This window comes from Palaemon carinicauda, chromosome 32, assembly GCF_036898095.1.
Source record: "Palaemon carinicauda isolate YSFRI2023 chromosome 32, ASM3689809v2, whole genome shotgun sequence".
In the NCBI taxonomy this organism is placed as follows: domain Eukaryota; kingdom Metazoa; phylum Arthropoda; class Malacostraca; order Decapoda; family Palaemonidae; genus Palaemon; species Palaemon carinicauda.
This window is the reverse complement of record NC_090756.1, coordinates 25,699,495-25,725,052: the sequence shown is the minus strand read 5'-3', so window position 1 is coordinate 25,725,052 and position 25,558 is coordinate 25,699,495. Positions and strand designations below refer to the sequence as shown.

At 39.4% G+C, this 25,558-nt stretch overlaps 1 protein-coding gene across 7 annotated transcripts in view; it reads left to right on the top strand.

Moving 5' to 3' along the window:
* The window catches only part of Pld (Phospholipase D), a 90,161-nt gene extending 65,206 nt beyond the window's left edge, over nucleotides 1–24,955 (top strand). For 5 of the 7 annotated variants that reach the window (XM_068356206.1, XM_068356203.1, XM_068356201.1 and 2 more), the window contains exons 16-26: nucleotides 1,709–2,401; nucleotides 3,309–3,377; nucleotides 4,549–4,730; nucleotides 13,945–14,072; nucleotides 14,331–14,432; nucleotides 15,028–15,236; nucleotides 16,254–16,379; nucleotides 16,882–17,122; nucleotides 20,732–20,944; nucleotides 23,712–23,834; nucleotides 24,778–24,955. In XM_068356206.1, the coding sequence (XP_068212307.1) occupies nucleotides 1,709–2,401; nucleotides 3,309–3,377; nucleotides 4,549–4,730; nucleotides 13,945–14,072; nucleotides 14,331–14,432; nucleotides 15,028–15,236; nucleotides 16,254–16,379; nucleotides 16,882–17,122; nucleotides 20,732–20,944; nucleotides 23,712–23,834; nucleotides 24,778–24,879 (2,188 nt within the window). In that variant the 3' untranslated portion in view covers nucleotides 24,880–24,955. The remainder of the gene's footprint in view (nucleotides 1–1,708; nucleotides 2,402–3,308; nucleotides 3,378–4,548; nucleotides 4,731–13,944; nucleotides 14,073–14,330; nucleotides 14,433–15,027; nucleotides 15,237–16,253; nucleotides 16,380–16,881; nucleotides 17,123–20,731; nucleotides 20,945–23,711; nucleotides 23,835–24,777) is intronic. The other 2 variants (XM_068356202.1, XM_068356207.1) reach the window with 2 other exon arrangements.
* The last annotated feature ends 603 nt before the right edge of the window (nucleotides 24,956–25,558 follow it).

Here is a 25,558-nt window from a genome sequence, read left to right as displayed (position 1 = left end):
TACTTCTGAACACCACGCCAATGATCCATCCCATTTAAGGCTCTGTATGCAAAACTCCTGCAACACTGGGTCGATGCTATTGAATCTGATGATAACTTCTCGCTAAAGGAGTACTGGTATAGGTGCACCATTACATGTCTCCAACATATTCAGAACTCAGTAAAGGAGATGAATAACAAAACACTTAATCCCTACTGGAAGAAATTGTGGCCAGAAGCAATCAACTATTATAAAGGATTCTATCCTGACTAAACCACTCCTCTGCAGTAGGTAAGGCAGTGAGGCTGGCAAAATTGCTAGAACGAGATGGCTTCACCAACATGATTTCTGAGAATGTTATGACCTGATCAAGGTCCACTCTGATCCGCTAATTAATAAAGATCTGACATGATAAAGTCATCAAGTAATGTTAAGAAATAGAACAAGAGGTTCAAGAGAGAAGAATTAGTCAGTCTCACTAGAACTTCTCAACTGAAGCAAATGCAGAAATAGAACTTCAGAGAAGGGCGGAATGATGGGACCCCCAGATGATTAGTGCATTGCAGTTCAGAAATGTCATCAACAGAACCATGAATATTTGGAAAACTCTCCATACACATAAAAAAGGCAGCACCAGTAACTGTCTGCTAATCCAGTCTTCACCCTTGATAGAATTAAAGACATGAGTACTTCTTCAGCGGAAATAGAAGTTTCTTTTGACGACAACTACGTTGAAGATATTGTTCCTCCCAATGAAGTAACAGCTGAAGTGGTGCTTTAGAAGAGCTGCTGAAGTGGTGCCTTTAGAAGAGCTGCTGGAGTGGTGTCTTTAGAAGAGCTGCTGAAGTGGTGCCTTTAGAAGAGCTGCTGAAGTGGTGCCTTTAGAAGAGCTGCTGAAGTGGTGCCTTTAGAAGAGCTGCTGAAGTGGTGCCTTTAGAAGAGCTGCTGAAGTGGTGACTTAAGAAGAGCTGCTGAAGTGGTGCCTTTAGAAGAGCTGCTGAAGTGGTGCCTTTAGAAGAGCTGCTGAAGTGGTGCTTTAGAAGAGCTGCTGAAGTGGTGCCTTTAGAAGAGCTGCTGAAGTGGTGCCTTTAGAAGAGCTGCTGAAGTGGTGTCTTTAGAAGAGCTGCTGAAGTGGTGACTTAAGAAGAGCTGCTGAAGTGGTGCCTTTAGAAGAGCTGCTGAAGTGGTGCCTTTAGAAGAGCTGCTGAAGTGATGACTTTAGAAGAGCTGCTGAAGTGGTGACTTTAGAAGAGCTGTAATGTTCTTTGCTGTGCTTTATATTCTCCTCATCCTTGTCATCATCGACATTGTCCATTACTGTACAGCTAAAAATTATGATTAATCAAATAAGTATCTTAACTGGTGATTGTTCCAAATTAAATTTTTTTCTCAAATATGTAAGGATGTGTCTACATTAAGATTAAGTTTCAGGTTGAAAAGAGTTTAAGAATATAGAAAGTGCTTATAAGTGTGTTAGGAGAGTTTGTAAAAGCTTAGATATTTAAAAATGATAAAAAAACAAACAAATTAGAAAATTTACAATGAAAAAAATATACAGTACAGTGGTGTTTCTACTTTGTGGTTTTTTACTTATCGCAGGCGGGTATTTGTTTTGAAATTTAACACCTCTGATAGCCAAGGCATCACTGTACTGTGATGTAGATTTTGATAAGTACTATAATTTTAGTTGTTGATTTAATTTTTTTACTTAATGTTTTTTTCCTTACAGACTCTTAGATGTTGGCCATGCTGGATTGCAGTCGCCCAAGGCCGCTAAGACTCAAGGTGTTCAGGGTACTACAGGGGGTACATTAATGTTCTTGGTTAAGGGAACCAACGACGTTCTCTTGAACACCATGACACAATCCGCATCCAGTAGCCGGAGATCCTCCTTTGATAACGGTTTGTCCGAGGATCAAACCCTCAGTACGACTTTAAGCTCCATGTTATCTAGTCAAGTCGAAGTCACCCCAGACATTCAGAAGAGTCACGAGGAAGAGGAAAAGGAGGAATCCTTAATGCCAAGCATCTACGTAAGTCAGAGCAGCGACGACGTTTTGAACGACGCATCCGGCAACTGCCTGGACCCGAAGACTTGCTCTCTTAAAAGCGAAGCCAAATACAGAGATGACGAGGACGTCTCTCCGAGAGACGCGCTGTCCTCGCACGAGAAAGTGTCTCTGTCTAGTCACAGCATGAGGTTCGTGAAGCGTAAGCTACTGAGGCGAAGCACCCGCCTCGACAAACATTCGGCCGTCGCTTGCCGTCAGAGTTGCGACGGGGAAGAGCACTCGGAGGGGGGTAGAGTAGGGAAAGGCTTGAAGGAAGTGAAGAAAATGGGGCTCGAATTGGTCGAGGAAGTCAAGGAGAAAGGTAGAGAGGTCCGAGCCTGGACAACTACGAAGATTCCTCAGTTAGCCCGGTAAGACGAAAAAGTTTTCCACAGTTGCTTTGATTGTGACTGAAGGCTTCTTGTAGAAATGCATTTGTCTTTGTCCCCTCGTCAGTAAGCCAAACACAAATTTAGTGTAGAAACTGTGATAGCATAGGTTTTGAGTTGTAGCTAAACAGATGCTTCATATTTTAATCCTGTTTTGTCCCATACAGAGGCTGAAGTTAAAACAAAATACATTTATTGATGAGAAGTACCTTTTGTATTTCCTGTATACATAAATCACCTGCTTTAACATGGCCTTCTAAAGCTTCTGTGAGCATTTGTCCAAACTCTTCCATTTAAGAAAATTTTAAATTAAAACCAACAATCTTTATAATAAAAATGAAACTTTATTAAAAAGAAGGAATGAAATTTAATATAAATTTTTTAATATCATTAAAACAAGAGAAAACTCTCTGAAATATATTTTTATAACCAGCCATGTTTTTCCTGACTTCCAGCTTAATGAACTGAAGCCCTGTAGTTGCACCATATGTAAACTTACTAACAAAATAATTAGTCGATCATATTTGATTTTCTTGCCTTCTATTCCATTTAATCTATTTTATTTTTTTTTCATTCTTTATATAGAGTAGTTATTTTTTTTAGGTGGTCAGTCCATCTTCCATCCCCCTGGCTTAGTTTTACTTCATTCATTTCTATTAAAAGATAATTTAATAAGTGTTCATTAATTTTCAAATAAATAGTTATTGTAATAGTAATCCTTAAAGAGTATTCACCTAATCTTTTGAACGTAGATTACAATTCCTGATTAATTTTTAATGGTTGATTTCGAGTTAATATCTAGTGTTCACTAACGCAGTCATTTGCATGGGCGAGTAAAGCATGAGTTTGAATAGTTTTGATGAATTTCTCGAATCCTTCCAAATTACAGAAGAAACAGCTCAGGTTCCGAGATGTCGGACGAGGACGAGGCGGACAGTGCGGAGCATGGTGTCACGAGGTTTGTTTGTCTTTTTGCGTGTGGTGTTGAATAATTCTTCTACAACATTGATATTGTTATAAGAGTTGTGGTAAATTAAGAAGTATTGTTTCATAGAGTAGTTTTATTAGAAGGCCATCGAGTTGTGTAGCTGAGCTGGCTCGAAAGATTCTTTTTTGCGTGTGGTGTTGAATAATTCTTCTGCAACATTGATATTGTTATAAGAGTTGTGGTATTATAAGAGATATTGTTTCATAGAGTAGTTTTATTAGAAGGCCATCGAGTTGTGTAGCTGAGCTGGCTCGAAAGATTCTTTTTTGCGTGTGGTGTTGAATAATTCTTCTGCAACATTGATATTGTTATAAGAGTTGTGGTATTATAAGAGATATTGTTTCATAGAGTAGTTTTATTAGAAGGCCATCGAGTTGTGTAGCTGAGCTGGCTCGAAAGATTCTTTTTTGCGTGTGGTGTTGAATAATTCTTCTGCAACATTGATATTGTTATAAGAGTTGTGGTATTATAAGAGATATTGTTTCATAGAGTAGTTTTATTAGAAGGCCATCGAGTTGTGTAGCTGAGCTGGCTCGAAAGATTCTTTTTTGCGTGTGGTGTTGAATAATTCTTCTACAACATGGATATTGTAATAAGAGTTGTGGTAAATTAAGAAATATTGTTTCATAGAGTAGTTTTATTAGTACACCATCGAGTTGTGCAGCTGAGCTGGCTTGAAAGATTCGTAATGTTGTAGGATTTGAAAGTGGAATAGCTTAGTTGAAAAAGTTGTGTAGCTAATTAGGAAGAGAGCAGTCATAATGCTAAGTTATAAGGAACTTAAAAGGGAGTTAAGGTAAAGTAAAGGTCGGAAAAGTTGCACCTTTGCAGTCTCTAGTGTGCCCGACATAATTTACTTCATGTATAGATTAATTATAGTAAAGTTTTATGTAGAGCACATTACTATATTGCATTGTTTTTCCAGTGGAAAGTAAACCACACTCGGTATGTGTGTTCCTTACGTCATTTTAAATGTAACTTCGAGGTATTTGCGACCCTGTATCGTAGCAATATTCATGAACGCTGCTAGTCATTTCTTTGGAAATTTCTTTTTGTTTGCAAATTAGATTAATGCTTTAGAATTTCAAATTTTTCACTTGATAATTTTAACTTACGTAAATAATGCCCTCATCATCTCTAGCATATACAAGTTCCACCGACATCGGCTAGGAGACAGACACAAGATGGGAAGTACGACATCCCTCGCCCAAGCTCATACCGCCCTAACCAAAGAGGACACGACGTCCATCCACCTCTGGGTTGGGAAGGACTACGTAAACTGGATAAGCAAAGATCTGACAAATCTGGACAAGCCATTTAAAGGTAAATTGTCAAGTTTTATTATGATGGATATAAATTATCTAATTATTTTGTTATTCTTCTTGTTATTTTTATAAATTTGAGTGAAGTTCCAACACTAGTTTCATAAGCAAATTTTTAAACCAAAGTCAGTTTTGTAAGCAAATTTCCAGGCCTAAGGCAGTTTTATAAGCAAATTTATAAGCCCTAGGCAGTTTTATAAGCAAATTTCCAAGTCAAAGCCAGTTTCATATGCAAATTTCTAAGCCTTAGGCAGTTTTATAAGCAAATTTCTAAGCCCAAGGCAATTTCATAAGCAAATCTCTAATGCCAAGGCAGTTTCATAAGCAATATTCCAAGCTCAAGGCAGTTTCATAAGCAAATTTCTAAGCCCAAGACAGTTTCATAAGCAAATCTCTAATCTTAAGGCAATTTCATATGTACATTTCTAAGCCCAAGGCAGTTTCAAAAGCAAATTTCTAACCCAAGGCAGTTTCATAAGCAAGTTTCCAAGTCAAAGGCAATTTCCTAAGCAAATTTCTAAGCCCAACACAGTTTCATAAGCAAATTTCTAACCCCAAGGCAGTTTCATAAGCAAAACTCCAACCCAAGACAGTTTCATAAGCATATCTCTAATCCTAAGGCAATTTCATAAGCACATTTTTCAATATTTAACTTAGCCGGTGATTATATAGCTGCAACTCTGTTGCCCGACAGACAACTCTACGGTAAAAACTCGCCAGCGATCGCTACACAGGTTGCGGGTGTGCCCAACAGCGCCATCTGTCGTCCAGATACCCAGTACTCAATGTAAACAAAGACTCAATTTTCTCTCTGTCGAGCTATCGACAAGACATACTTACTCGCTGTTGCTAAACTGGAGTTTTTTCACAACTAATTGGTGAAGTACTTTATTCTAGTTTTGAGCTTTCGTTATGCAGGTGTTTTATCTTCATCTTAAATCTTGAACTCGTTTTGGATAGATTTAATTATGGTGACAAAGAGAGTATGGACTTTCTTTCACTTTTAAATGGCCGACCCTTCCCTTAGACGGAAGTGTGTTTAGGCTTTTAGTAATTATCTTATCACGGTATAGATTTCCTCTATATATTTTATATCTCTCCGCCTTTATTAGGCCTCTTCGATTAACTTTCCATTTATGATAAACATATAAAAATAATTTTAATGTTTTGTTTATATAGACCTTTCCTGAGAGTAGGCGGTCCTAACTTGGAAACCGAAGTTAATCAACGTTGAGCCCTTTATATCGTAATTAGCTTTTAAAGAGCTAAGGATTTAAAACTTTTTAAATGTAATATTTTATGAAAGAATTTCTTTGATAGTCTTCGTACTGTTTTCAAAGATGAACTAACGTTTAGTTTATTTATGCTACGCAGTTGTTGACGTTCAGGACGTTCAACATGCGCTCTATCGTTACGATAGAGAGAGAGTGTATCACGGTTTCACTTTGCAGTAAGAGTAAATCGATTCTGACGTTTTGTTCATTCTTTCTTAGCTTAAATGTTTTAAATTCTATTTTAAAGGAACTTTTTATTTGAAAAACCTTTCAGTTTTTTCCTTTAGTCAAATAACATGTTTTTTTGACGAAATATAATTGGGCTCTTCTCTTAGGTGCGAAATCAAGAGAGAAAGAGAGAGAGAGATAGAGACGGAGGGAGAGAGAGGAGAGAAAACGTTCCGTTCAAGCGGGTAACGTTGTTCTCGAGTTACTCTCGTCCCTAGTCGCTGTACGGGGAGGAAGGATAAAACGTTTTTAGTTTTTTATTCTTGTCCCCAGGCTATGTGCGGTGAGAGATTGAAAACGTAGTTATATGAACTAGTGTTTAGTCTCTTTCCCAGCCACTGATTTTTTTATCATGAAATATGTTTTCTGTTTTTTGCTGGTATTAATGAGCTTGCATTATACGACTGATTTCGCAATTACTACCTTTTAATGAAGGGTAGAATTGCGTGTTTCAGGTAGAAATCAGTAAAAGTTTCGATTTCAGTGAAATAAGTGCAAAACAGAAAATCGAAGTGATAAAGTGATATGCGCAAAGTGTTACAGTGTTGCGTCCGAGGGTTCGTCTGTTCGTGCCTGTCGTTCACCTAGTCCGGGACCTCTTGCATGCTCCCAAGCCCAGGGGAGAAGTAATGTCAAACGACTTATGGGTTCGAGAGGCCTTGATCAACGAACAGACGTTTTCCCTCTATGGTATCGGGTGTATCTTACCAAGATCTCCCCTACCATAAGACGAGAGAGACGTTGTTTCTCCTCGTCATCCGAAGGCTTTTCGCATAAGAAACCTGTCACAAGGTTTCGAAGCCCTTAAGCGAAAGTCAGTCCTTTCAGGACAGGTCCAGCGTCCTGGTTACAACCATTAGGACAGCTCTGACCCTATGCAGTCATCGGATAACTGCTCGCCGCCTAACAAAAGCGTAACACAGACTCCGAGAGTCTTTTTTTGTTGGCAAAGTGTTGCGGTCACAGACGTTACCCTCGTCTCTTACCACAACCATTTCCGTTGATCCTTAATGGGTTGTATGGCAAGACATGCAGTTTATGCTTGCCTCCCTTATGGAAGACTATTCTGCCAATTAGTCCGTTGAGTCTAGCCGTTTATCTCATCGATATCCTGGCTTTCAGCCAACCTAACGTTCCTTTGTGCTTACTGTTGACGTTGGCGTAGCTTAGTCACGTCAGTCAGGTTGTTTAGAACCACACTCGATGCGGTCTCGTGTGGTTTTTCAGCCGCATTTGGACGTTAGGCCACTTGCTGATGCTCCTGTTGACGTTCAAGACGTTCACTAACAATCGGAGTTGACTTATTTTGACGCTGTGCGTCAACCTCCGCATTCTAGAGTTGTTTTGACTGCTCAGTCTAGGCAGTCAAAGCAGTCTCGAGTGGACGCTGTGTGTCCTCACGCACCTGTTGTGGTTGACAGTTCAGTTGTTGACAGTTCACAGACTGTCAAGCAGTTACATGACGTTGCGTTCTGGTCCGTTACTAATGCACCAGTGAGTGTGGACTCTGCTTGTAAAGCATTGCCACCACGGTAGGTCTCTCCCTTGCTTGAGACTCAGCTTTTATCGGACAAGGTTCCTGTAGATGAGGAAGTTGCTGTTCCCCCTCCTACTGATATTCCCTTGAGGACTCTGTCAGATGGAGAGGAGCCTAAAGCTGCTTAGCCTCCTATGGACTTTAATTAAATCATGATGATTTTTTTTTAAGGATCTTTGTCCGGATCTTTTTGTAACTGCTGCTCCTCGTTCGCCCAAACGTCAGAGCTTACACTAGGCCTAGCTACTTCGAAGCCGTTGTTTTTAAGCTAGTGCTCTCTCGCTCTCCTAGAGAGCTTTACGTTGGCTAGGCGACTGGTTTTTCACCAGGAGGAGTTTGGGGGATACAGCCTTTGCTTTCCCTTCTTTTAAACTGGTTTATAAAGCGAGAGTCTGATATTATTATTATTATTATAATTACTATCCAAGCTACAACCCCAATTGGAAAAGCAAGATGCTACAAGCCCAGGGGCTCCAACAGGGAAAAATAGCCCAGTGAGGAAAGGAAATAAGGAAATAAATAACTGAAGAGAACAAATTAACAATAAATCATTCTAAAAAAAGTAATGTCAAAAGAGATATATCATATATAAACTATTAACAATGTCAACAACAAAAATGTCATATATAAACTATAAAAAGACTCATGTCCGTCTGGTCAACAAAAAAGCATTTGCTCCAACTTTGAACTTTTGAAGTTCTACTGATTCAACAACCCGATTAGGAAGATCATTCCACAACTTGGTAACAGCTGGAATAAAACTTCTAGAGTACTGCGTAGTATTGAGTCTTATGATGGAGAAGGCCTGGCTATTAGAATTAACTGCCTGCCTAGTATTACGAACAGGATAGAATTGTCCAGGGAGATCTGAATGTAAAGGATGGTCAGAGTTATGAAAAATCTTATGCAACATGCATAATGAACTAATTGATCGACGGTGCCAGAGATTAATATCTAGATCAGGAATAAGAAATTTAATAGACCGTAAGTTTCTGTCCAACAAATTAAGATGAGAATCAGCAGCTGAAGACCAGACAGGAGAACAATACTCAAAACAAGGTAGAATAAAAGAATTAAAACACTTCTTCAGAATAGATTGATCACCGAATATCTTAAAAGACTTTCTCAATAAGCCAATTTTTTGTGCAATTGAAGAAGACACAGACCTTATATGTTTCTCAAAAGTAAATTTGCTGTCAAGAATCACGCCTAAAATTTTGAAAGAGTCATACAAATTTAAAGAAACATTATCAATACTGAGATCCGGATGTTGAGGAGCCACCGTCCTTGACCTACTTACAATCATACTTTGAGTTTTGTTAGGATTCAACTTCATACCCCATAATTTGCACCATGCACTAATTTTAGCTAAATCTCTATTAAGGGATTCACCAACCCCAGATCTACATTCAGGGGATGGAATTGATGCAAAGAGAGTAGCATCATCTGCATATGCAACAAGCTTATTTTCTAGGCCAAACCACATGTCATGTGTATATAGTATGAAAAGTAATGGGCCAAGAACACTACCCTGTGGAACACCGGATATCACATTCCTATACTCACTATGGTGCCCATCAACAACAACTCTTTGAGATCTACTACTTAAAAAATCAATAATAATGCTAAGAAACGACCCACCCACTCCCAACTGTTTCAGTTTGAAAACAAGGGCCTCATGATTAACACGGTCAAAGGCAGCACTAAAATCAAGGCCAATCATACGAACTTCCCGACCACAATCAAGGGATTTCTGTACTGCATTGGAGATTGTAAGAAGGGCATCACATGCTCCAAGAGAAGTTCTCGGCTTGGGAGTTCATGCCTCTGCCCAGATAGACTTCTCAATTCTCGTAGACTCTCCCTGGCGCCTGGCCAGGAGACGCTCCAAGTTGTTTACAGGTCAACTTCACAGCTGTTTTCGAGCCTTTGAAGTTTTGCTGTACAATTATGTCATGCATAACAAGGCTTTCAGGGATGGTAAGCGGTACCGCCTCAGTCGCTAACCCCGTCTGTTGCCACACCTGCTCCCGTAGACCCTAAATGGGCTTTGCTGCAAGACATGCAGTCCAAGCTTGCGTCCTTGATAGAGGACTTTAATGCGGAGAAGGTTGCTACCGAACCTTCTGGCCAACAACCTTCCAACCGGTCGGTTGTGCGCCCTGTTGACGCTGAGGTAACCTACTCGCGTCTGCCAGTTGAGGTGGTTCCTCCACCGATGCGACCCAGTGTGGGTTGCCAGCCGCACGTTGACGTTAAGCGACGTTCGGAGGTGGTTGTTGACGTTCAGGACGTTCAACAACCAGCAGAGGTGACTTGTTTTGACGCAGTGCGTCAACCTCAGCAACCCGGTAGGGTGTTGACTGCACAACCCAGACGGTCTAGACAGTCTCGGGTTGACGCTGTGCTTCCTTGCGCACCTATGGTTGTTGACAGTTCACAGACTGTGCAGCAGTTCCATGATGTTGCGTCCGGCTCCGTCACGCATGCACCAGTGCGACCGGACTCAGCGAGCCAGACGTTGCCCACTCCGTTGCCGTTTCCTCATCAGTTTTCGGATGAGGAACCCTCTGATGAGGACGTTGCTGAACAACAAGACGATCAGCCCCCAGAATAGATCAAGCCCTGCTATCCATCCAGAAGATGCTGAAGAAGGAACGCTGCTCAGTCAGGCTGTGGATGAGTCTGGTAGGGACGTTGTCATCCGTGGAACAATTTGTGTCACTAGGAAGACTACACCTCCGTCCTCTTCAATACCATCTAGCTTTTCACTGGAAAAAGGACAAGACGCTAGAAGCGGTCTCGATCCCGGTTTCCGAAAAGATAAAGTCTTGTCTGACTTGGTGGAAGGACAATATCAACCTAAGAGAGGGTCTTCCCCTGGCTGTTCAGACTCCCAACCACGTTCTCTTCTCGGACGCATCGGACGTGGGCTGGGGCGCGACACTAGACGGTCGGGAATGCTCAGGACTGTGGAACTCGAGTCAGAGGAGCATGCATATAAACTGCAAGGAGCTGTTGGCAGTACATCTGGCCTTGAAAAGCTTCAAGTCTCTCCTTCGAGGCAAAGTGGTGGAAGTTAACTCGGACATCACCACGGCCTTGGCGTACATCTCCAAACAAGGAGGTACCCACTCACTGACGTTGTTCGAGATCGCAAGGGACCTGCTCTTCTGGTCAAAAGGTCAAGACATCTCCCTAGTAACGAGGTTCATCCAAGGCGACTTGAATGTCATAGCAGATTGTCTCAGTCGGAAAGGGCAAGTAATTCCAACCGAATGGACCCTCCACAAGGATGTGTGCAAGAGACTTTGGGCCACTTGGGGTAAAACCATCCATAGATCTCTTTGCAACCTCGCTGACCAAGAGGCTTCCAATCTATTGCTCTCCAGTACCGGACCCAGCAGCAATACATATAGATGCTTTCCTCCTAGATTGGTCACATCTGGATCGCTACGCATTCCCACCGTTCAAGATTGTCAACAAGGTACTGCAGAAGTTCGCCTCTCACGAAGAGACAAGGTTGACGTTAGTTGCTTCCCTCTGGCCCGCGAGAGAATGGTTCACCGAGATACTTCGATGGTTAGTAGACGTTCCCAGTAGTCTTCCTCTAAGGGTAGACCTTCTACGTCAGCCACACGTAAAGAAGGTACTCCAAAGCCTCCACGCTCTTCGTCTGACTTCCTTCAGACTATTGAAAGACACTCGAGAGCTAGAGGCTTTTCGAAGGAAGCAGCCAGTGCGATTGCTAGAGCAAGGAGAGCTTCTTCCATTAGAGTCTAACAATCGAAGTGGGAAGTCTTCCGAGACTGGTGCAAGTCAGTTTCTGTATCATCGACCAGTACCTCTGTAGCTCAAATAGCTGTTTTTCTCTTATACCTGAGAAAAGGACGATCCCTTTCAGCTCCCACTATCAAGGGCTACAGAAGCATGTTGGCATCAGTCTTCCGGCATAGAGGCTTAGATCTTTCCAAACATAAAGATCTGCAAGACCTCCTTAAGTCTTTTGAGACCACCAAGGAGCGTCGTTTGGCTACCCCTGGATGGAATTTAGACGTGGTACTAAGATTCTTCATGTCAGACAGGTTGGAGCCGTTACAATCAGCCTCCCTGAAAGATCTCACTCTTAAGACTCTTTTCCTGGTATGCTTAGCCTCGGCTAAAAGAGTCAGTGAGATTCATGCCTTCAGCAAGAACATCGGATTTTCGTCAGAAAAAGCCACTTGTTCGCTACAACTTGGTTTTCTAGCCAAAAATGAGCTGCCTTCTCGGCCTTGGCCTAAATCTTTCGATATCCCCAGCTTATCGGAGATCGTAGGCAATGAACTAGAAAGAGTCTTATGCCCTGTTAGAGCTCTTAAGTTCTATTTAAAGCGTACTAAACCTTTACAAGGCCAATCTGAAGCTTTATGGTGTTCAGTTAAGAAACCATCCTTGCCTTTGTCAAAGAATGCTTGGTCAGACTTTATCAGATTGTTAATACGAGAAGCTCATTCACATCTGAGTGAGGAAGACCGAACTTTGCTTAAGGTGAAGACGCACGAAGTTAGAGCTGTAACAACTTCCGTGGCCTTTAAGCAAAATATATCTCTGCAAAGTATAATGGACGCAACCTATTGGAGAAGCAAGTCAGTGTTCGCGTCATTTTACTTGAAAGATGTCCAGTCTCTTTACAAGAACTGCTACACACTGGGACCATTCGTAGCAGCGAGTGCAGTAGTGGGTGAGGGCTCAACCACTACAATTCCCTAATTCCATACCCTTTTAATCTTTCTCTTGAAATGTTTTTATTGTTGTTTTCTGGGTTGTCTGGAAGGCTAAGAAGCCTTTCGCATCCTGGTTGATTTGGCGGGTGGTCAAAGTCATTTCTTGAGAGCGCCTAGATTAGGGGTTTTGATGAGGTCCTGTTGTATGGGTTGCAACCCTTGATACTTCAGATCCTAGGGGTCGATCAGCATCCTAAGAGGATCGCGAGGCTCCGTAAGGAAGACATACTTAAAAGGCAGAGTAATTGTTCAAGTCGACTTCCTTACCAGGTACCTATTTATTTTGTTTTTGTTATTTTGATAACTTCTAAAATGAAATAAAAACTCTTGGCTCATAAAAGTGTAAACATATATTGCTGGTCTCTACCCACCCCCCTGGGTGTGAATCAGCTATATAATCACCGGCTAAGTTAAATATTGAAAAATGTTATTTTGATAATAAAATAAATTTTTGAATATACTTACCCGGTGATTATAAATTAAAGGACCCTCCCTTCCTCCCCAATAGAGACGCAGTGGGACGAGGAGAAAATTGAGTCTTTGTTTACATTGAGTACTGGGTATCTGGACGACAGATGGCGCTGTTGGGCACACCCGCAACCTGTGTAGCGATCGCTGGCGAGTTTTTACCGTAGAGTTGTCTGTAGGGCAACAGAGTTGCAGCTATATAATCACCGGGTAAGTATATTCAAAAATTTATTTTATTATCAAAATAACATGTCTAAGCCCAAGGCAGTTTCATAAGCAAATTTCTAAGCCCAAGACAGTTTCACAAGCAAATTCCTAAACCCTAGTAGGGAAACAGCCCTGTATACTGTGGAGAAAGAAATTTAGTAAATACGGTAATAAAAATAAAAGTTAAGTACAATAACAAAGAACAAACGATAGGATGAATAATGTACTTTTATGAAGTGGAATCCTTTAGCTGCCACCTATCTTTCCTGAATCAATTTTTGTTTTTTTTTACATATTAGCACATTCTTTTAATCGCATACTAAGATATTTCATATTGCAAAATTCAATTTTATGATATGTTTACATCTGTTGTGGCCACTTTCCTTGTCCAATTCTCTATTGGTTTCTCCACTGTTAAGGAAAATTAATTAATTTGAAGGGTAGATAGAGATGGGATGGTTTAAGCATGCTCTTTGCACTCCCCAAGAGAGATTAGTTCACCAAACTTTCAATTGGGCTTTAAAAGTCACTAGAAGAGGTAGAAGACCCAGGCCTACATGGCTGAGGACTATGAAGCGTTAAGTAGGAGAGGATGAACGGAGTAGTATTGATTTAAAAGCTCAAGATAGAGACAACTGGTGAAATCTAACCGAGACCCTTTGCGTCAATAGGTGCAGGAAATGATGATGATGATCTATCCAAAGTGTCATTGCAGTTTTCTTTATTATATTTCAGATATTGTCAACAGACATCAGACGCCACGGATGCCGTGGCACGACATAGGCTTGTTTGTGGAGGGACCCGCGGCCCGAGATGCCGCCAGACATTTCATACAGAGATGGAATGCCGTGAAAGATGAAAAGGTGTGTAAAGTATTATTGATAAGACATTTCTAGGACTGGTTAGTAATTTTGATGCTAGGAAAGTGTTGATTATTAAGCATTACCTGTGGTATTCACAGTATGTTACTTATTCTTAATTATTATCAGGTTAACAAAATAATTGTAAATGAAATTAATGTTTACTTCTTGAAAATTGATGAAGGATTCATGTAGAAAGAGGTCTGTTTACACAAGCCTTGTATAGTCGAGAAAATTTCTAACTTTTTCTTCCTCCCTCAGGCCAAGCCAGATAGGTACTACCCTTATTTGGTGCCGAAAAGCTACGAAAGGAGCAGCTTCATGTCATCGCCTCTTTTGCCAAAACACAAAGTCAAGTGTCAGGTGAGAACACTCGTTACGATGTTTTTCAGTGATATGATTCTAAGTAGGTTGAGGACAGGGGCTCACCTCAACATCCAGATCCTTGCAGCGACAAGATCACCAAGTATATACAACTCTTTTAAAATCTAGGCATGATTCTTGATTGCAAATTTACTTTAGATAGCACATTAAGTCTGTTTCTTTTTCAATTGCAGAAAAAAATTCTTATTGAGAAAGTCTTTTTAAGGTTTTAAGTTAAACTTACCACCTAGGTGAATAGGAAAGTCTTTGGTAGGAGAGTTGCTGGGGCCTCTCGCCTGCACTCGCCACCTGGCGCCAGCTCTAGTGAATATATTCCTTATTTTGAAAGACAGATTTTTATAGCTATGAAAATTAAAATTTCTTTTAAAATCTGTTGTTTATCAAGAAGTGGTTCTGTTATTTTCTCTGAGTTTTTTCATTTCTTTTTTTATTCTTGGTGTCATATCTGGGCTGAATAAAGGTATTGAACAGCTTGAATAAGTATTCAATTTTATCTTTGCACATTTTATTTTATTTTTTTGTAATTTGAATTTAATTTATAAAATAATACGAAAACACTTATCTTTCCATTCAGGTCTTGCGTAGTGTAGGCAGGTGGAGTGCGGGCTTGGAGGAGAGCGAGTTTAGCATCCTCAACGCGTACACGGACCTCATACGTAAAGCAAAGCACTACATCTACATCGAAAACCAGTTCTTCATTACTTGCGCGAATATGGGCGAAGCTAAAGAAGTTCATAACTCCATCGGCCATGAGATAGTGGAACGCATAGTTCAAGCTCACTGGTAAGTCGTTTCTGTCAACGATAGATGGAAATTCAAACAAAAGATCGATGGAAAGTTGATATTTGAAAATTGCTCAAATAGGGATTTTTAAAAAAGAGACATTAACCCTTTTACCCCCAGAGGACGTACTGGTACGTTTCACAAAACTCATCCCTTTACCCCCATGGACGTACTGGTACGTCCTTGCTAAAAAATGCTATTTAAAATTCAGGCATTTTCCAAGAGAATGAGACCAACCTGACCTCTCTATGACAAAAATTAAGGCTGTTAGAGCAATTTTAAAAAAATATTCTGCAAAATGTGCTGGAAAAAAAATAACCCCTGGGGGTTAAGGGTTGGAAATTTCCAAATACCCTGGGGGTAAAAGGGTTAATATTGCTATATCTTCAATAAATATTCTTTGTAATACAGTACACCATTTTCATTGTGGTGGTTATTTTACTCTAATTTGTCATTCATATTTGTTTCCTGCTGTTCTATTTATTATTTTCAAATTACTCGTATCTTCAATTTTATTAAATGAATCTGCTCTTTAATGTACTTCCCATGTATGTTCAACTTTTAATCCTCTAGTATGTCGTCATTCCCGCTTTCTTTCTTCCATCTTGCTCTCCAACCTCTTAACTTTTCCTTCATACAGCATCGAGGGTTTTCTCCCTGTTGCGGACAGGCGCTGAATAGGCTCCTAGGTCTTGGTACAAAGCCTTCTAGTCCAAAGTCATAAATACAGTTCAATATACAGTACTGTAGTACAGTACTACAATTCAGCAGAATTCAGACTGAATAGAATCAGTGAAGGATAGGTTCACTACTTAATATAGTCTAATTTATAGTCCCTCTAAATTATCAAGACTAATCATCAAAATGAAAATTATGAGCCTTTGGCAAAGTAATTTAGTTTCATAATCCCCATTTGTTATTCTTATCAAGAATTGTCACTAAAGGAAGTATTTTTTCAAGTTTTGTCATTTTATTCTCATCGCCATAAAAGCCATCTAAATTAGAAGTCCGTTTCAGCAATAACGAAGTTTTTCGTGTCTTCATCCTGCTGCCGCTCCTGCCAGCCTTCGAAGGAATGATTGGCAAGTCGAGCGGAGTGGCGATGCAGTACATCGTCTACTGGAATTACGTCAGCCTCTGCAGGTAAATCTCTCTCTAGGTTATGTTGAATAATTTGTATTTAAGCATTTTTAAGTGTTGGCAGTGCATAGCAACTGTGGAGTTTTCCACTGTGTTCAATCTTTATTCAGTAATTTGATGGTAATGCTCTTCGGTAAAACAATTTGATGGTGATTGTCTTAGATAAAAACGAGCCCTCGGTTATTTTTTTATATGCTTTAATTGTTTGCAGATGACCACCCAATAAGGGATAAATATCTTTAAAACTAACCCTCACTATTGTGTGTGCATTGTATATGACTGTATACAGCTTTCATAAACTAATGAATGTTAACTTTGATAAAGACAGACTATTGTGTGGACACTGCAAATTGTATGAGTTTTGAGACAATACAGTATTTGGAAAATGTTATACGTATACTACCACATTTATATAGTTATAGATGTAAGTATGTATGTATGTTTCACTCTAGTCTGTAGTATCAAATTAATATATATTTACTGTCTTTTCTTAATTGCAAACCAGAGGTAAGACCAGCTTACTACATTGCCTAAAGGACCACGGAATAACGGAGTGGTGGAAATACGTCTCCTTTTGCTCCCTCCGTAATTACGAGGAGCTTCACGGACGTCCGGTGTCCGAGCTCATCTACATCCACTCGAAACTGATGATCATCGACGATCTGTACGTGATAGCCGGCTCTGCTAATATAAACGACCGTAGTATGATCGGCAACAGGGACTCGGAAGTCTGTCTGCTGATGGAGGTGAGTAGAGAGGACAGAGTTTATAAAGTGCTAGGGTTTTATTATACCAGAATCTGTTAAGTAACATTGGCATTGTAGAATAGCCTTTACTCGTTAACACTCAAGATATAACACATCCAAAAGCAATTCCTTATTATTGCTAGCTAAAGGTGACTTGTATTTAACCTTCTCATGCTTTTGGAGGTTCAATGCTTTCTCTGGGGGGGAAAGTTACACCCTCGCAGAGAAGTTTCTGTATATTTATTTTGTTGCGTTATGTCGAGGAATAATTCAGCTTTTTCATGGTGCAAGCAGAAAATCTTTGTTCCTACATAAATATAAGCACTTCGTGCTTTACTATGGATACTGTATATGTTTCAGCTTGAGCTGAACTTTAGCGCGAGGTGTCAGTGACCCTATGCTAGTTAGCGGGGTAGAGCGATCAACCCATTCACTCTCACCCAGTGAGATCTTATGTATGGGGCTCATATACTTACATTTTTCCTAATTACTCTAAAGTAAATAATGCTAGAAAAAAAGTAAAAATGGCAATGGAAAGCTAAATAAATTTTCTATGCAGTATGATGATTAGATAAAATCAATAAGTGTTCCCACAAAAACATTGAACAATTGTAGCCAAAAGATAGAAATTAGTTTTCATGTGAAGTAAATTTACCATAACGTTTGTTATATACAGGTATACCCATTCATGTTTTGTTACATTTTGTCATATACCATATGAAAATACAATGAATTAGAATGGTATGTTAAATACCAAGAGTACCCTTTCAAATGCCACATGAAGCATGAATTAACAAGACAAAAAATATAAGAAATGAACTGTTTATATCAATAGAATATATTAATCCCTCATGGCGGAGTAGAACTCAAGGCGGAGTGGAAAAATTTTCAGAACTACTCCCAAGCCGTAACGGGGAGAGGACGGAACTCGGACCTATTAAATAACGCTAACTATTGAATAGTAACCATAAACTAAATAACTCGTAAGCTATCATACACCCGTAGAGGGAGAGGTGGGGAAGGGAGAACTCGTTGAACGCACAAAACGGAAAACGGGAAATCCACTCACCCACCCGAGGTTAAGAAAGAAAACGAGAGAAAGGGGTAACTCGTGACTGAGAACAGAAAACGGGAACCCCAATCTCTCGCTCCCGTGGTTACAATATCAGAACCTAATAAGCACACAACACTATTATAAACGTATAATAAAAAAATTGTAACATCAAATACAAGACTACGAACAAAGAATAACGTCTGCTAAAACCTAAATTAAAGGGAAATAGTCGACTGACAAACGCCTCGGGGGCGGGGTACTAAACTATAATAAAGCTAGAACGCTATTCTTGTTCGCAGATTGGACTTGCTAGCAAAAAGTACCATGGGAATTAATAACGATAATAATAATGATGGTTCAAAAAGGCATAAGGCCAGGGACTTAACCAAGAACCTAACTGACAAAGAGTACCAAACGGGCAAGACTAAGATGAACTCCCAGCAAGACAAGGGAAAAAACAATGGCCGCTGACAACGCGGACGGGCCCAAACGGTAGTGATAAAACAGACTATACTGGGTAAATGATGAATGCCCGGTACTACAAAAAGCTTTCAAAACAAACTATGGTACTTAACATTGGAATGGGTGAAGATGAAGCTTCGGTCATGACGAAATAAACCCACAAGAGTGAAAAAGCCGAGAGCACAACAATATACACACACGCTAGCTAGTCCTAGGTAAAAGGATGTTGTTCAGATGGCGCTCGCGTCGGGGCGTGGGTGGCGTGACTCTGGTAGCATAGCTGGTGCCTCTGTATCGGCCCATCCCTTTGACGAAGGAATTAACTAAATGGAAGACAGCCTGTGAATAGTGACTTTCACGCGCCTTTGCTTTGTACACGACACCCACAAGGTGCTCGCACGAGGGTAGTAACCTCTGCATTCCATGCTTTTATCTTTCTCTGGTATAATTGGAAGGTTTTATCAGAAAAGGTATTTTAGAAGGACCCCTTTTCACCGGGCGCCACAGGTCAACCCAGAAAAATATGTATATACATACATAGCCTACATATATATATATACCAAGGCATTTCCCCCAATTTGGGGGGTAGCCAACATCAAACAAATGAAACAGAAAAGGGGACCTCTCCTCTCCACGTTCCGCCCAGCCTGACAGAGGACTCAACTGAGTTCGGCTGGTACTGCTAGGGGTGCCACAGCCCACCCTCCCCCGTTATCCACCACAGATGAAGCTTCATAATGCTGAATCCCCTACTCCTCCTACCTCCGCGGTGTTCCAAGGCACCGGAGGAAGCAGCAGAGCTTACCGGAACTGCATCACAATCGCTCGCCATTCATTCCTATTTTTAGCACGCTCTCTTGCCTCTCTCACATCTATCCTCCTATAACCCAGAGCTTCCTTCACTCCATCCATCCACCCAAACCTTGGCTTCCTCTTGTACTTTTCCCATCAACTCTTGCATTCATCACCCTCTTTAGTAGACAGCCACTTTCCATTCTCTCAACATGGCCAAACCACCTCAACACATTCATATCCACTCTAGCTGCTAACTCATTTCTTACACCCGTTCTCAGTCTCACTACATCGTTCCTAACCCTATTTACTCGAGATAAACCAGCCATACTCCTTAGACACTACATCTCAAACACATTCCATTTTTTGGTTCTCCGTCACTTTCATTCCCCACAACTCCGATCCATACATCACAGTTGGTACAATCACTTTCTCATACAGAACTCTCTTTACATTCATGCCTAACCCTCTATTTTTTACTACTCCCTTAACTGCCCCCAACACTTTGCAACCTTCATTCACTCTCTGACGTACATCTGCTTCCACTCCACCATTTGCTGCAACAACAGACCCCATGTATATGCAGTATATAAATATTGTATACAGAAGGTCCTCATCTTACAAACTTAGTTGGTTTCAAGATGTTTGTTGTTCGGATTGTTTGCAAGTCCAATTTTGTTACGTTTTGTCCTAGGGTAGGACTAACCTGAATCCCATGCCTATGATTTCCAGCTACAAAAGTTAACAAATAGTCGTGTTTCATGTGATATAGATATCAGGTAATTACAAATGTTGTTTTATTTATTGTATTAAAGGATATAACATTGTTTTATTACAGTATTTATTTATCTTATCTTTGTTATTTTTAGTAAGAATTGTGTTTTCATCTCCAAATGTTTTTAAGTCGAATGCTTGTAAATTGAGCATCTTCTGCAGTGTTTAGCTTTAAAATTTTTGCTTTTGAATAGACATTACTATAGCCAGCACTGTTCCTGCCATATACAATTATCAGCTATGATAACTGAATGTGGGGAGTTATTCAAACTGTTTAGAGATGGAAATTTGAAATCCAATGTTGATTTTTTAAGTACAGTAACTTTTCTTTGAAGGTAAAAATTTTTTTTTTTAGAAATAAAAATAAAAAGCATAAAATCATACAGTGAAGGCTTAAAAGCAGAAGAAAAACAATACAATTGCTGATTACAACTGTAAGTACACTTTACTTCAGCTTAGCTATGAACAACTTTTACTCTACAGTTTGGTCTTGTGAAACATTTCTTATCAACAACTGACTATTTCAGGACGAAGAATTTGAACACGGCATCATGGACGGGAAGCCGTACGGAAGCGGAGTGTTGGCGGGTAGCTTGCGGCGCTATCTGTTCTGCGAGCACCTCGGCATTTCGGAGGAGGACGAAGAAGCTACAATCTCTGTGATAGACCCCGTTTCAGAAGAATTCTTCATGAAGAAGTGGCGCAACACTGCTGCCAAAAATACACAAATATTTGAGGAGGTAAGGATTTTGAATAGTTTGTCCTTAATGATTGTAATTTCTTATCTACCCGTACGTGGGATCCCCAAAGCTTTGGCATACAGTTAATTGCGTATCTTGAAGTTTTTAAAAAGTGACTCCTCAGATGTTTTACATAAAGAAGTTTCTTAGTTTTAGATTTAGAGCAGTTCCTCGCCATATTGTCCTTCATCTATTGCGCCCTTTTTACATTTCATATGGTTTTTTTATAGATATGAAAATTGTATATTGTGAACTTCTGAGTATATGGCATGTTTCTACAGCCAATACGTAATTTAATTAATTTTTTATAGATTTTAATTATGTCTGGGATAAATATAAGCATTTTTACTCCCAAAAATTAATACAACTAATTAATGAATAAAAATACTGTACAATAATGAAAATATATTAAAAGAGAATTGAATAATTGAAGGTAGATGAATGCTATAAAAAAAATTGCACATATAAATGGAATACAAAACTCGGGAAGCGTAGTGGTTTGGCTTAGTCTGCCCAGATGATTTTGTACAAGGCACACCATTGGCCAATAGAGAAAATATGACCAATCAGAGCATGTTATTCAATATCTTGGTTGTTGATTGGTCAGATGATGGCACACCATTGGCCAATAGAGAAGATATGACCAATCAGAGCACATTATTCAATATCTTGGTTGCTGATTGGGTCAACGACTGCAATATCACTCTCCAGCCTACTGCAGCACTCAGTATCTCGCATTCTTCAGTTTGCCTTTTGCATGTATGTAGCACCGCTCCTCATCTTTATCTGTGTTGGTTTGATGAATTCATAAGGATGTTCTACCTTAAAGAAGTCTCCCTGCATGTAGAAGCTACAGCTAAGGTGTATGTAAACGAGACTTTCAAGATCATTGTTGGGGAAGCGGGGTATTCTCGTGAGCAAGTTTTTAATATTATTATAACTTGCTAAGCTACAACCTTAGTTGGAAAAGCATGATGCTATAAGTTCAAGGACTCCAACTGGCACAATAGCCCAGTGAGAAACAGAAATAAGGAAATAAATAAACTCAATGAGAAATAATGAACAAATGAAATATAAGAGCAATAACAACATTAATGTAAATCTTTCATTAATAAACTATAATGATGTAAAAAAAAAACAAGAAGAGAAATTAGATAGAATTGTGTGCCAGAGTGTACCTTCAAGCAAAAGAACTCTAACCAACAACAGTGGAAGAACATGGTACATAGGCTATGGCACTACCCAAGACTAGAAAACAATTGTTTGATATTAGAGTGTCCTTCTCCTAGAAGGACGAGCCTAGCATTTTTGGAAATGCATGTCATCATGGACTTCTGTCTTAAAGGATGAAGCCAGAGTCCCTGGATTGTAAGTCTTCAAAATTCATCTCACACTTATAATGTGTGGAAATGTTTCAGCTCTTATGATAAAGCCAGCACTTACTTATGAGTCTAAAATCACAAGCGCCCTCAAAAACAAAAATAAGAACCTACTGCCAGCACATTGGCTGCACAAAATAGAAGCCATAGATGATGAAAGCTTTGATATCAGATGGGTTTCATTGGTGGTGCTTCCATGAAGCCAAAGGAATCTTATTTCAATGTGTTTCTCCTAATGGCCAGCGCAGGTGGACGCAGGATCTACATATCGTATAAGGGCATACAGATATAATTCTTATCTCTGAACACCACACCAATGATCCAGCCCATGGATCAAGGCATCATTTAGGCATTTAAGTCTCGATGCAAAATTCCATGCAAGATTTGGTCAGTGCTATTGAAGCTGATGATAGCTTGTCACTGAAGGAGCACTGGTATTGGGGGCACCATTACATGTCTCCAATATATTCGGAAGTCAATAAAGGAGATGAAGAATGAAACACTTAATGCCGGCTGGAAGAAATTGTTCCCAGAAGCGATCAACTACTATTGAGGATTCTATCCTGACTAAATCCAACTTATTCAAAAGTCAATAAAGGATATGGAGAACGAAACACTTAATGCTGGCTTGAAGAAATTGTGGCCAGAAGCAATCAACTACTATAAAGGATTCTATCCTGACTAAATCCACCACTACATTAGATAAGGCGGTGAAGATGTCATGATTGTTAGGGGACAGTGACTACCAAGGGTGTAATATCCTCAACGAGGCCTATATAGATCCGTTAACGTATGAAGATCAGACAGAGATGATTAAGTCAGCAAGCGAGGACAAGGGAGAAGAGCAACATGATCCATGGGAAGAAGTCATTCTATTACTAGAATGCCTCACAACTGTAGCAAAAATGGCATAAACCGGAATCCTGTAAGTTATATTTCCCACCTCAATCACCCTGCAAGCTCTAGGTGAAGGTCAAAGTGGGGACTCAGTGTGATGGCATTGGGGAGGCCGGGTTTACCATCCACCTGCCTGTAACTACCTACAACTAATTATAATTTTCAACAGCAGAGTTCTAGCTTTCGTGATATCAATCCTCCTCTTATTAAAGGACTGAGGTTTGTATAGTTAAGAAAAATACAAATTACTTTAAAGATTTGTGATTTTTTTAAACTTCTATTGTAATCCCCTGATTTTTAATATGTCGTTATTTACTGTAATCCATCACTCAGGTGGTTACAATGTATATTGAGCAGAAATTTAGAATTCTGTTTATTAATAAGTGGCTTAATTGTAATTAGGTTATTCAATATATTTGCAAGCAAAATAGGTACTGCACGGATTACAAAAGTACAGGATTCCACTATCACGCACTTCTCTTTCCCTGCAGGTTTTCTCCTGCTATCCGAGCGACAGTGCAAAGACATTTGAAGATGTCAACAGACTGAGGAGTGCGGTGTCCATGGCAGACATAAACCCCGCTGAAGCTCTCAAGAAATTGAAGGATGTAAAGGTAAAAGAACTTTAGCCATTGTTATTAGATTTTCCTGTTTGGTGACATCACTCGTTAGCTTTTGTATAGCTCTTCATTCCTGGTTAGTAAATTTTCTTCAGATTACTTTTTTCTGTTTTATCCAGATTTTATGATCTTTTGTATATCAAGACTTTGGTTTATTTATTCCCTCTGGTTTAATTGCCTCTCTTCCTCTCGTCTTCATGTTATTGATTTCCTAATTGTTACATTACTTAGAATTTCTGTTTTACTCTATATCTCTAGTCTTCCTAAAAGACGAAAGTAAGTCTCTATTGCATGAAGTGTTATTAGCATCGAAATGAATTGTTAAATAGGATATCTTAGATTAACATATAGGTTAAATATCAAGACTATTGTATACCAAAGCGTACAGCAACCCCAAATAGGGACAAGCTGATTCTACTCCAAAACTAAATGTTGCAGGTGAAAATAATTAGAAAATTTTTCAAATTTGATTCCTCTAGGTCTTAAAATCCATTCATACGTTTTACTGATGTTTATTTTACTGTTGACTTTTGCTGCTAGATTAACCCTTTTACCCCCAACACTATTTGGAACTTTCCAACCCTTAACCCCCTGGCATTTTTTTTTTTCAAGCCCATTTTGCAATATATTTTTTTAAATTGCACTAACAGCCTTAATTTTTGTCATATAGAGGTCAGGTTGGTCTCATTATTTTGGAAAATGCTTGAAGTTTCTCATAAAGTTATCAAAAATATGCAATAAAAATGTAAAAAAACAGTTTTTTGCAAGGACGTACCGGTACGTCCATGGGAGTAAAGGGATGAGTTTTGTGAAACGTACCAGTACGTTCTTTGGGGGTAAAAGGGTTAACATGTCTCGATTTTAGATAGATTTTGCAAGAAATACACAAATCCAACACATCTCTCATACCTGACATCATTCTGTTTTCCTCCAAAAGGGCCACCTCGTCGAATTCCCGTTGAAATTCTTAGAAGATGAAGTACTTAAACCTGGAGTGGGATCCAAGGAGTTCCTGCTTCCGATGGAAACGTGGACCTAAGTTGTTGGTTGTAAATAATTTGTACAGAAATTTGGTTTTTTATTTCCTATAGATGTGTGTAGATTTTTAAATTGTTATTTATATAAAATTTATATAAATTAGAAGCTATATTCATAACCTATCATTTTAATTCATGTCTGTGTAGTTTTATTTCAAGTCTAATATATCGCGATTGTTTTTGTATTGCGATGAACAAAGGCATGATTCCTTGATATTCAGGTGGTGAGTTTTGGTGATAGCTGTAACCTGCTGTTCTTGTTCACACTTCACACACTTCATTCTGTCACCGAGATTAAACAATAACAAAAAATGTAGTTGAACCCTTTTGAGAGTTATAAAATCATTCCCCGTATACACTGGTATACACTAAAAAATTAGAGTTATATTGAGGTTAAGAAAATCCAACAATACGTTATTATTTATTACAAAAAACACAATAACCTATTTCTAAACAAACTACAGTGAACCCTCGCTACTTCGCGGTTCGACCATTGCGGATTCACCACTTCGCGGATTTTTTTCACAACCCATGTACATACATATATCGTGGATTTTCCAGAAATATCGAAAATACCGCGATGTGACCGATGGTGCGAGATTGGAGAAAGTAAGGAAAATTGAATCGTGATTGATTTTCAATATAAATGAAACTTTGAGGAGCAACAAAGATATCATTTGT